The following is a 12,392-nucleotide window of genomic DNA, read 5'->3' as shown; positions in this document are numbered from 1 at the left end:
TGCACCTAAATTGCACATTGTTCCGTTTATTTAGGCATCAGTTTCATTTCTGTGCTTTTTCTCTAAAAAATAGTAAATTTCAATCTTCTGCAAAAGAATTAGATCAGTCCTGGTAATAAAACTGTGTTTATTTGACTTTCAATTTTTATTTTCTCTTCTTTTCCTAATTTCCCAACTGGCTAAAATAAAGAGCTGCGTGTATTTTTTTTAACAAGCAGCAGCTTGCAATTCCGTCTCTCTTCCCCTTTGGTTGGGGGAATTAATATTTTATTGAAAATCGCCACATGTCCACTTTTTAATGCCATGAAAATAATAACAAGCAATGGCATTTTTTTCTGCGGGAAAATTTTATGCACAAAAGAAATTATACGTGGATCATTTCAAGCACTTTGATATTGGTCTGTTTAATTTGGAAAAGCAAGTAACGTGTGGGGTTCAAATTTCTTCCCTGACCGTTGATAAAAATAGGATCGCCAACATGGATCACCAACGTCCGATGACGGATATGGCACAGGAAAAAAAAGAAGAATTTATTCTTTTTTTACTTTGCAAAATGGGGACCGTTGCCAGCATTACAGGAAATTGGCTGTAGGTAGTCCTCGACTTACAACCACAACTAACCCCTCCAAATTTCCATTGCTAAGCAAAACAATTGTTCAGTGAGTTGTGTCCCATTTATGATCTCTCTTTTTTTTTGCCATAGTTGTTAAGCGAATCATGCCGTCATTAAGTGAATTTGGACACCCTCCCCCCATTGACTTGTGCTTGTCAAAAGCTGGCTGGGAAGGTTGCAAATGGCGATCACACAACACTGAAACCGTCCTAAATATCAGCCAGTGGCCAAGCATCCAAATTTCAATCATGCGACCATGGGGATGTTGTAACGGGTGTGAAAAATGATCACAAGTCACTTTTCCATTGTAACTTTGAGCAGTCATCAGTGGTTGTTGTGACTCCGTTACCTGAGCCTGTGTCATCGGCAGGAGAGGACTCCGAGAGTGAAGGAGAGGAGTTGGCAAGGTCTCCCTCTCCAGGACCCTCCTCTCTGGCAATGCCTTCGGTGTTCGCCGAAGGGCAAGAGATAGGGCCGGGGCCAAGCACGTCCACGCAGCCACAGATGGACAGTGATGAGGGAGATAAGTCTTGGCTGGATCCACGCCAGTGTCACACAGATAAGCGCGCGCAACAGAAGAAAAGGCATGCCCGAGATTAGGCTGAGTCACTGGACCAAACCCCACAGGATATAAAAGGGTGCGTGGTGGCCATTCAGACTCTGTGACGGACAAAACTAACTACTATCGAGTCACATTGCATCTTTGGAAACAACATTATCGGCCTTGGATTTATTTTACGAACTGGACAATTCTTGACTGTGGGTATTTTGTTTATGAGTAAAGTTCTTGGCAAGCAGCTACTGGATTGCTGCCAAGCTTCTTATCGGAAGAATTGGTTGTCTGCCAGTTTATTTAACCCCCGGCTGTCTGTTTGTGTGCGTGTGTGAGACGGGGACAGAACAGTGGTGGGATTCAACCGGTTTGCACCACTTTGGCCGAACCAGTTATTAAATAGCTGGTTGGCCCCTCCCCTCCTCTCCCAGAAATCCCCACACCCCCCATTTTGGCTCATAGGTAAGTGCAGGGAGACCTACTAGGCCCAAAACGGGACGCAGGGAGCTGCAGCATTGTCTCCACAGCCCGTTTTTGCTCCCAGGGGGGTGCAGGAGGCGGAGTGCTGCCTGTCACACCCCCTGGCCACACCCACCATGGCCACACCCACCCAGCCGGTCATTAGGGCAGAAAACCGGTTGTTAAATTATTTGAATCCCACCACTCTGGCGGTCACTAAACGAATCTTTGTAACCAAGGACTTCCTGCAGAGGAGGTTGGTCAGCAGTATCCTTGACTTACAACTACCGTTGGAAGCGGAATTTTCATCATAGAGTTATAGTTGTGAGTTGAGTCGAACTGATTTTATGACACTTTTTTAGATGGTGGTTCAGTGAACTGCATGGTTGTTAAGCAAATCACAGGATCTTTAAATGGATCCTATTTTTCCCCACTGGGTGTTATTTTATGCTTTACTGGAAACTGGCCAAAGAAACCCCACAAGTTGTGATCACGGGGAAATTTTCTGACAGCGAGAACAATTAACCAGTGGAACTGCTTGCCTCCAGAAGTTGTGGGTGCGTCATCACTGGAGGCTTTTAAGAAGAGACTGGACAGCCATTTGTCTGAAACAGTACTATAGGGTTTCCTGCCTTAGCAGGGGGTTGGACAAGAAGACCTCCAAGGTCCCTTCCTACTCTGTTATTGTGATACAGGTAGTCCTCGACTTACAACAGTTCATTTAGTGACTGTTCAAAGTTACAACAATATTGAAAAAAGGGACTTATGACCGTTTTTCACGCTTACGACCATTGCAGCATCCTCCCCCATGGTCACATGTTCAAAATTCAGACACCTGGCAACTGACTCCTATTTATGACGGTGGCAGTGTCCCTGGGGTCACGTGATCCCCTTTTGCGACCTTCTGACAAGCAAAGTCAGCAGGGAAGCCAGATTCGCTTAACAACCGTGTTACTAACTGAACAACTGCAGCGGTTCACTTAACAACGGTGGCAAGAAATGTCGCAAAACGAGGCAAAGCTCACTTAAGAAATGTTTCATTGAGCAAGAGAATGCATAAAACGCAGTACCGCAGGCTACTTCTGCTGCCTGGCGGCTGCCTGCAATTTGGCAGTTCAAATCTCACCAGGCTCAAGGTTGACTCAGCCTTCCATCCTTCTAAGGTCGGTAAAATAAGATTGTTGGGGACAAGAGGCTGATTCTGTAAACTGCTTGGAGAGGGCTGGAAAGCACTGTGAAGCGGTATATAAGTCTAAGTGCTATTGCTATCGATAAGAGAAATGTTGTCCTCAATTGCGGTCGTAAATCGAGGACTCCCTGCCTACGTATATCCTAAAAACTGGCCTTCGGACTTGTCCCCCCTCCACTCCATCCCCACAGCTTGCTAACTACTTCTCTTCTCTTTCTCCAGCCTGATTCAACGGAGAGGGGGAGACCCAAATTCGCTTAATGACCGCATGTTTCCCTTAACGACTGCCATCTTCGGCCAACTGCTCCAAGCTGGACTTCCAATTCGCCACCTCCCCATGGAGCTGCCGGGCCCGGCGGCTTCTGGAGACTCGATCAATGGCAGCACGCCGGAGGACAAACTGAGTCCCTTCAACCCCGAGCTGCTGAACATGACGGCCGAGGAACTGCGCGTGAGATACTTGGGTCCCCGCCGGTCGGGTTTCTTCATCCCCATCTGCACTACTTACCTGCTGATTTTTGTGGTGGGGGCCGTAGGCAATATTATCACTTGCCTGGTGATCGTCCAGCACCGCGTCATGCGGACTCCCACCAACTATTACCTGTTCAGCTTGGCCATCTCGGATCTCCTGGTGCTCCTCCTCGGCATGCCGTTGGAGATCTACGAGATGTGGAGCAACTACCCCTTCCTCTTAGGAGCCGGGGGCTGCTGCTTCAAGACCCTGCTCTTCGAGGCCGTCTGCTTCGCGTCCATCCTCAACGTGACGGCCCTCAGCGTGGAACGCTACATTGCCGTGGTCCACCCGCTCAAAGCCAAGTACGTGGTGACCAAGAACCACGCCCAGAAGGTCATCCTCATGGTTTGGATCTTCTCCGTCATCTGTTCCATCCCGAACACCAGCCTACACGGGATACAGACTCTCTACGTGCCCGGATGGGGTGTAGTTCCCGATTCGGATACCTGCACTCTGGTGAAGTCGCCCTTGGTCTACAACCTCCTCATCCAGGTCACGACCATCATCTTCTTCTTCATCCCCATGGCTGTCATCAGCGTCCTGTATCTGCTCATCGGCCTGCAGCTGCGGAAGGAGAAGCTGCTGGAGGCCCTGGAGGCCAAAACGGGAAGCCACTCCGACTACCACAGCGTCCGCCTCCAACAGAAGAAAGCTCGGCGGAGGCAGGTGACCAATATGTTGTGTAAGTTGAAGGGGAAGCCCCCCCCCCCAAGTATCTAGAACCCAGAGTTGGGCGTCTGAAGAGGCTTCCAATTTGGGTTGACGTAGGGAAGAAAATGGGACGCAGTGGCTCAGTGGCTAAGACGCTGAGCTTGTCGATCGAAAGGTCGGCAGTTCAGCGGTTCGAGTCCCTAGTGCCGCGTAACGGTGTGAGCTCCCGTTACTTGTCCCAGCTTCTGCCAACCTAGCAGTTTGAAAGCACGTAAAAAACTTTCCAGCAGGCTTCACACCAGCCAAGTCGATGGGGGAAGCTGGATTTGCTTAACGACTGCGCGATTCGCTTAACAACCATGCCAAATAAAGTTGTAAAACTGAGCATGGCCCGCTTAGCAATTCACTCAAGAATTCCTTAGCAGTAGAAATTCTGCTCCTAAAATGTCATAAATCAAGGACAATCTGTATTACAGGTAGTCCTTGAGTTACGACCACAGTTGAGCCCAAAATTTATGTTGCTGAGCGAAACCTTCGTTAAGGGAGTTGGTCCCCTTTTTATCACTTTTCTCGCCACATTTGTTACGTGAAACACCGCAGCTGTTCAATTAGTCACACGGTCGTTAAGCGAATCTGGCTTCACCCGTTGACTTTGCTCGTCAGAAGGTCGCAAAAAGGGATCGCCTGACCCCGGGACGTTGCAACCGTCGTAAATGTGAATCCGTTGTCAAAAGCATCCAAATGTAAATCGCGTGACCAGAGGGATGCTGCAATGATCACGTGTGAAAAATAGTCGTAAGTCACTTTTTTCAGTGATGTTGTAACTTTGAGCTGTCACTAAGTGAAGTGTAAGTCGAGGATTGCCTATATTTCCTCCAGTATTTTATCTATTCCTCTTCTAACCTGTTTATTCAGTTCCAAAGCATGCCAAAAACTTGATTCTGAGCAGCATAAAACCTCAGCAAGCCACAAAAAGGAAGGAGAAAAATTGTGAGTACAAGATCAGAGGGCAGAACTGATTAGCAATTCGCCGCAAAGCTTCAGCGCCCATAATCCACTGCTCTTAAGTATTATTGAATGCAAATGCATGCAAAGCACTTATCCTCTTTCTATTTTTATAGCTCCGTTTTAATATTCACACGGGGTCCGTTCGTATTGCATTTTCAAAATGAAGTCTTAAGGAGCCTTGGTAGTACAGTGGTTTAATGCACCCTGTCATTAACACAGCTGCCTGCAATTTCTGCAGGTTCGAATCTTACCAGGCTCAAGGTTGACTCAGCCTTCCAACAATTCTAAGGTAGGTTAAATGAGGACCCAGTTTGTGGGGGCAATAAGCTGAATTTGTATAAAATATACAAAAGTATGAAGACTATTGCTTAACGCATTGTAAGCCGCCCTGAGTCTCCAGAGAAGGGCGGCATATAAATAAAAAATAAAAAAATAAAAAAAAAGTCACTAAGAGTCCATTTGATTGCGGAGGCAGACAAATATGTCCATTAATGAAATGCATCCAATTCTGAACCCAAATTCGGTCGCTGTCAGGGGTGAAATGCTACCGGTTCTGGCCGGTTCGCCCAAATTGGTAGTAAAAAATGCTACCAGTTTGGGCGAATAGGTAGTAAAACAATGCTTTAAAAAAGTTAAAAAAAAACGACGATCGCGTGGCACAGCTGATTGTCACAGCTGATTGTTGGAACCTTTTTTTTTTTTTTACTTTTTAAAGCATTTTTTACTACCTATTTGCCTGAACCGGTAGTAAAAAAATGCTTTAAAAAAGTTTTTAAAAAGATTCCGACGATCGCGGGCACAGCTGATTGTCACAGCTGATCGTCGGAACTTTTAAAAACTTTTTTTAGTTAAAGAATGCTTAAAAAGTAAAAAAAAAAAAAAAAGGCCACGCCCACCCAGTCACATGACCGCCACCACCAAGCCACGCCCACCAAGCCACGCCCAGAGAACCGGTAAGGGAAAATTTTTGAATTTCACCACTGGTCGCCGTGATATAAAAAAAATGTTGAAACTCTAGAAAAAAGTACAGAGAAGTTCAACAAAGATGATTGCAGGTAGTCCTCTACTTACGACCACAACGGAGCCCAAAATGTAGGCGGTTAAGTGAGGATTTGTTAAGTTTTGCCCCATTTTACGACATAAGTCGAGGCCTACCTGTAATGGGCTGGAAGGTAAACCATATGATGAACTGTTGCAGGAATTGGGTCTGTCTAGTTTAATGAAAAGAAGGACTTGGGGGTGACATGATAGCAGTGTTCCAGTATTTGAGGGGTTGCCACAAAGAAATAGAAATAGAATAACAGAGTTGGAAGGGACCTTAGAGGTCTTCTAGTCCAACCCCCTGTTTAGGCAGGAAACTCTATTCTTTAAAGTACCCGAAGGCAGGACAAGGAGCAATGGATGGAAACTGATCAAGGAGAGAAGCAACCTAGAAATAAGGACAACTTTCTTGACAGTGAGAACAATTAACCAGTGAAACTGCTTGCCACAAGAAGTTGTGGGTTTTTAAAAAGAGATTGGGCAGCCATTTGTCTGGAATTTTCTAGGACAGGGGTCCCCAAGCCCTGTTCCATGGACTGGCACCGGGTCATGTCTGTTCTGACCTAGGCTTCCCTAGAAAGTATACAGCGCAATCTTAGTCCTGGCAAACCTCTTTAATTCATGTGGCTGTGAATTATTGTCATTCCCAGTCCGAAAGGCTTCTCAAACAGTCTTGCAGGGGAGTGTTTACAAACACCCACCTTATCTCCCTTGGAATGCTGCCAGAGAACTAATTGCCACAGGCAGGGCAAGGCCAAACTTAGCACAGAGTCAAATGGAACTTTTCCACAGCTTTTACCGACCAGATGAACTAATTGCTTCTTGCAAAAGCTCACTTCCTGTTCGCTTCTCTTTTATGTCTTATGGGAGGGGCCAATCATCTCCAAGCCTTACTCCCAAGTCGACCCTGTTTCCTTATTTGTTCCTGTCTCCTGGCAGCTCTGTGCATGCGCACATTGGGAACAGGTTCCCGCCGTTCTTTTGCCTCGCTGATGTCAGACTCCGGAGGCAGCAAAGAACTACCAGATGCCCTTTGCCCCCTCTCTGCCTCTGACTCAGAGCCCTCATCCGAGCCTTCCCCAGACTCCAGGACTGGCCCACGTTCCTCCCCAACCCCCTCACTGTCTGAATTGGCTGCCGCTGGCAGGCCACAACAACGACATGCCAAAAACCAGTCCGCGCAAACAAGCGAAACCCCATCCATGAGGATGCAGATCTGCGGAAAAAACTCTCTACACAGAACCAGTCCTTGATGCCCCAAAGATTGGGTGCCTCTGATCTAGGGCAGGGGTCAGCAACCCGCAGCTCTGGAGCCGCATGTGGCTCTTTCATTCCTCTGCTGCAGCTCCCTGTTGCTGGTCGGCTCCACAGTTGATAGGGCTTTCGGTTAGGACAGATAGAGGAAAAAGGATGTTGCTCTAGGAGGAGACTCTATGGTGGGGGAACTGGACTTCCAGTCGGCAGAGGAAAAAGGACGCCATGCTAGGAGGAGACTCTGTGGTGGGGGAACCGGACTTCCGGTCGGCTCTAGAATTGAACGGGAGCTTCCGGTTAAGACCTTTGTGGCTCTTTGAGTTTTAAGGTTGCCGACCCCTGGCTTGAGCAGGGGGTTGGACTAGAAGACCTCCAAGGTCGCTTCCAACACGGTCATTCTGTTAAGCGTACATTTCAGCAGGAGAGCAAAGCAGCTGATTTGAAGAGCCCTTTCAAGTACACGCCGAGAACTGTTCACTTGCTTGAATCATCTTTCACCCCCTACAATTGATTTTCCCCTCCTCAGGAGGGAAGAAACGGCAACAAAATGAAATTGTCAGGTTTCGAGGTCGTCTCAAATAAATTGCATTTCAAACAAAGTCTTTGAAGAAAAACTCCCATTTATTAAGCACGACATTCTAACTCCGACTCCATCGTAGCCAACATTGACTTCCAGACCCAAAACCCTCCCTTTCCGTTCCCCACTCCCCTGCACTCATTGGCCATCTTCCAAGTCACTCTACCCCTAATCTACTGCTCCAGCTCAAAGGAATTTCCCCTCTCCCATCCCATCTCCTAGGGGATATTATCTCCAGGGAAAATAAGTAGGTGAAAAGTCAAACGTCCCTTTCCAGACGCCTCCGCCTCTCCTTCTTATGTCAGCACTAGAGTAAATGCAGCTTGAAGTGCTGACAGAAATATTGCAATCAGGCAGAAAATTAGAGGCGGTTAGCAAATGCAAAAATGCAACACTGCAAAAGGTCTTGACATTTTCACAGCCTACATCCCGGTTAAGCTCGAACGACAAGCTGAACCTGGTAATTGAATTACCAGCTTTAATAACCCTCAGTGTCCCCCGGAGGGAGTCCCTCTGCGAGATTGATGAGCGGTTTTGAAATTTAATACTTACATAAATAAACAAATATTTTAAAAAAATACATCGATCAATCTATCTTCTGAAATTGCCCAATGCAGAGAGCCGCAAACCGACAAACAGGTTGCACAACACACAAAGAGTGTGAGCACAATTGAAGAAAATAGCCCAAGATTATATACGAACCGAAGGAATTAGAGGATTAGAACCCGTATCTCCTTGATGGTAACTAAGCACTTTCACTGTTTCGCCACTCGGTCTCCCCTTTAATGTTACAATGCGTAGGAGAGAACCTTCTCTTTTTCCGGATCTCGATGCAAGTCCTGATTTTATCTACCTTTGGAAGGTCCTTGGTGCTCTCTGAGCTGAGTGGTTTTCTTGCAAAAGTTTCATGACCCAACTAGGGAACATCATCAGTGCTTGAAGGGGGTGGAATTTGAGGAGAGGAAGAGGAAGGAGGGCTGCGGGGTCCTTGGTGCTCTCTGAGCTTGGTTGTTTTTTGCAGACGTTTCATGACCTATCTAAGTAACCTTATCAGTGCTAGAAGGAGTGAGATTTGCGGAGAGGAGGAGAAGGGGACGAGGAGGAAGAGGAAGAGGAAGGAGGGCGGTGGGGTCCTTGGCTGTTTTCTTGCAAACGTTTCATGACCCAACTAGGGAACATCATCAGTTCCAGAAGGGAGTGGGGTTTGTTCTCTTTTTATATACTACCGTATTTCCCCAAAAATAAGCCCTCCCCGAAAATATTTAAACGCATGCATGGTCCCCGCCATTTCCTCTGGTTAGGGTTAGGGAGACAGAGCTGGAAATCAGGTAAGACGGCAAGAGGAGCCCCGTCTTGCTCTATGCGCCCCAAAATAATAAGACCTCCTTGAAAATAAGGTCAAGCGCTTATTTCGGGGTTCAAAAAAATATAAGACAGGGTCTTATTTTCGGGGAAATACGGTAGTGGCTAGCGCTGTCAATGTCAGTGCAAATGTTCTTAGTAATTCTTTGTAGTTCCTTGATGAGATTGTTGTTTACTATTACATTCTTTGAGTTGCCAACTGACAGGGCAACACACTTATATATAAACAGGGAGCAAACCCTCTTCCCTTCTAGCACTGATGATGTTACCTAACTGGGTAATGAAATGTCTGCAAGAAACAGCCAAGCTCACAGAGTACCAAAGTCTCCACAGTCGTCATCCTTCTTCTCCTCCTCCTCCTCCTCCTCCTCCTCCTCCTCCTCCTCCTCCTCCTCCTCCTCCTCCTCTCCACAAACCCCACTCCCTCCTAGCACTGATGATGTTTTCTAGTTTGGTAATGAAATGTTTTTTCATTACCAAATTCATTTCACCGCGTCTGTGAGGGACGCGGTGGCTCAGTGGCTAAGACGCTGAGCTTGTCGATCGAAAGGTCGGCAGTTTGGCGGTTCGAATCCCTAGTGGCGCGTAACGGGGTGAGCTCCCGTGACTTGTCCCAGCTTCTGCCAACCTAGCAGTTCGAAAGCAGGTAAAAAATGCAAGTAGAAAAACAGGGACCACCTTTGGTGGGAAGGGAACAGTGTTCTGTGCGCCTTTGGCGTTGAGTCATGCCGGCCACATGACCACGGAGACGTCTTCGGACAGCGCTGGCTTTTCGGCTTTGAAACAGAGGTGAGCAGCGCCCCCTAGAGTCAGGAACGACTAGCACAGATGTCCGAGAGGAACCTTTACCTTGATCTTAATGAAATATCTGCAAGAAAACTGCCAAGCTCAGAGAGCCCCAAGGATCCGTCAGTTCAATCCCAAGCTATTATTTCTATTCTTTTCGATTCTTCTCCGTCGATCGGCTAGAACGGGAGGACCTTCTGTCCAATCAGCCAATCGACCCAAAGGATCCTCTGTCTCTAACTTTGCTTTCCCGTCCTTCTCCCCCTCAGTCATGCTGGTGGTCGTGTTTGGCATCTGCTGGGCCCCCTTCCACACCGACCGTCTCGTCTGGAGCTTCGTCACTCACTGGACGGACCAGATGCAACGCATGTTCCAGTACGTTCACATCCTCTCGGGGGTCTTCTTCTACCTGAGCTCGGCCGCCAACCCCATCCTCTACAACCTGATGTCCAGCCGCTTCCGCGAGATGTTCAAGGACGTGATGTGCCACAGGCGGTCCCAGAAATGGAGGTCCCACAAGCGCTCGCCCAGCAGCCTGCGCACCACCGTCCGCAGCACCGTTTTGGAGCACGTCCCAGGAAGCCATGGGCTGCCCCTGTCTGACATGGAGGACAACGAAGGGGGCCCTGCAGGAGACAACATGGCTGAACGAGAAGACCCGTATCTCTGAGGGCTTTCCCAACGGGTCGGTCTCCTTGGCGGCCTTCATGCCAGGAGCTAAAAGCTTGTGGTGAGAATTACGGGAAGTCCTCGAGTTCGTTTAGTGACTGTTCAAACTTACGACGGCATTGAAAAAAAGTGACTCATGACCGTTTTCCACACTTAACGACCGTTGTCGCATACACCTTGGTCCTGTGATCAAAATTCAGACCCTTGGCAACTGACTCATATTTACGACGGTTGCCGTGTCCCCAGGAGTTTGACGACTTTCGGACAGCCATTTGTCTGAAAAGGGTAGAGGGTTTCCTGCCTTAGCAGGGGGTTGGACTAGAAGACCTCCAAGGTCCCTTCCAACTCTGTTATTGTGATACAGGTGGTCGTCGACTTACAACAGTTCATTTAGGGATCATTCAAAGTTACGACGGCGCTGAAAACACGGACTTATGGCCATTTTCCATACTTATGGCCAGATGCTTGCAAAATTTGGATGCTTGCAAATTGGCTCATTTATGTTGCAGCGTCCTGGGGGGGTCAAGTCACCCCCCTTTTTGCGACCTTCTGACAAACAAACTCAATGGAGAAGCCGGATTCGCTTAACAACCGGGTTACTCATTTAACAACGGCAGTGATTCACTTAACAACCGTGACAAGAAAAGTCATCAAATGGAGCAGAACTCCACTTAACAACTGTCTTGCTTAGCCATGGAGATTTTTGGACTCAGTTGTGGTCATAAGTCGAGGACTACCTTCGATTCCTACTACGGAAGGACGGTTGCAGAAGCTGATGGAGTTGGCCTGCAATGGCAAAAACTGACTACTTTGCTTAAAGAAAAGAATACAAGTACTTTTGTTTCCACGTGGAAACTGCTTCTGAACTTTGTGCTTGCGGTGGAAAAGAATGTAACTCTTAATTTTGGGTTTTACAGATTAGATTGATAGATTTTTATAGAAATGGCTGGTTCACACTATTACGGTAAAACAAAAAGTTGTGATTTGTGGTCCATGCCTTATTCTACTGTAACAGAGAGAGTCGGAAGTCAATGGGTTTTTTTTTTCTTTTTCTTTCCCTATCCTTCCTCACTTTTCTCTCCTCTTTTCCCTTCCCCCTCACTGTCCTCTTATTTGCTTTTGTATTTTATAATACCTTATAACTTAATAAAAATTTAAAATGTCATAAATCGAGGACTACCTGTACAGATTAACAGAGCTGGAAGGGAGCTTGGAGGTCTTCTAGTCCAACCTCCTGGTCAGGCAGGAGACCCTATACCATTCCGGACAAAGGCAGTGATGGGATTCAGCCGGTTCGGGCCGGTTTGAGCTGGTACGGAAGAACCGGTAGTTAAATTGCTGGTTGGCTCTGCCCCTCCCCACCCCGCCCCTTCCAGCAGTTCCCACATGCCCCATTTTGGCTCCCAGGTAGGCCCACAATGGGGCGCGGGGGGGCAGTGTGCCCCCCCAGCAGCCCGTTTTTACTCCCAGGAGGCTGCAGAGAGGCCTACTAGGCCCAAAACGGGCGCAGGGGTGGGTGGCGTATCCCCATCCCCCTCCCCCTTGTGGCCTGTTTTTGGTCCCTGGGGATGCAGGAAGCCAAGTGCTGCCTGTCACACCATCATGGCCACGCCCACCATGGCCACGCCCACCATGGCCACGCCCACCCAGCTGGTCATTAGGGCAGAGAACCGGTTGTTAAATTATTTGAATCCCATCACTGGACAAAGGGCTGTC

The 12,392-nt window shown here is 47.8% G+C and overlaps 1 protein-coding gene across 3 annotated transcripts in view; it reads left to right on the top strand.

The window, feature by feature from the left end:
* Window positions 1-11,845, top strand: part of NMUR1 (neuromedin U receptor 1) — a 79,879-nt gene extending 68,034 nt beyond the window's left edge. For all 3 annotated transcript variants that reach the window (XM_060684934.2, XM_060684935.2, XM_087872021.1), the window contains 2 exons: window positions 3,037-4,010; window positions 10,277-11,845. In XM_060684934.2, the coding sequence (XP_060540917.2) occupies window positions 3,037-4,010; window positions 10,277-10,677 (1,375 nt within the window). In that variant the 3' untranslated portion in view covers window positions 10,678-11,845. The remainder of the gene's footprint in view (window positions 1-3,036; window positions 4,011-10,276) is intronic.
* Window positions 11,846-12,392: the final 547 nt, after the last annotated feature.

The sequence above is a fragment of the Pantherophis guttatus genome, chromosome 6 (assembly GCF_059756535.1).
Source record: "Pantherophis guttatus breed Tessera chromosome 6, ASM5975653v1, whole genome shotgun sequence".
NCBI lineage: Eukaryota > Metazoa > Chordata > Lepidosauria > Squamata > Colubridae > Pantherophis > Pantherophis guttatus.
The sequence above is the reverse complement of the archived record's forward strand: the minus strand, read 5'-3'. Positions and strand labels throughout refer to the sequence as shown.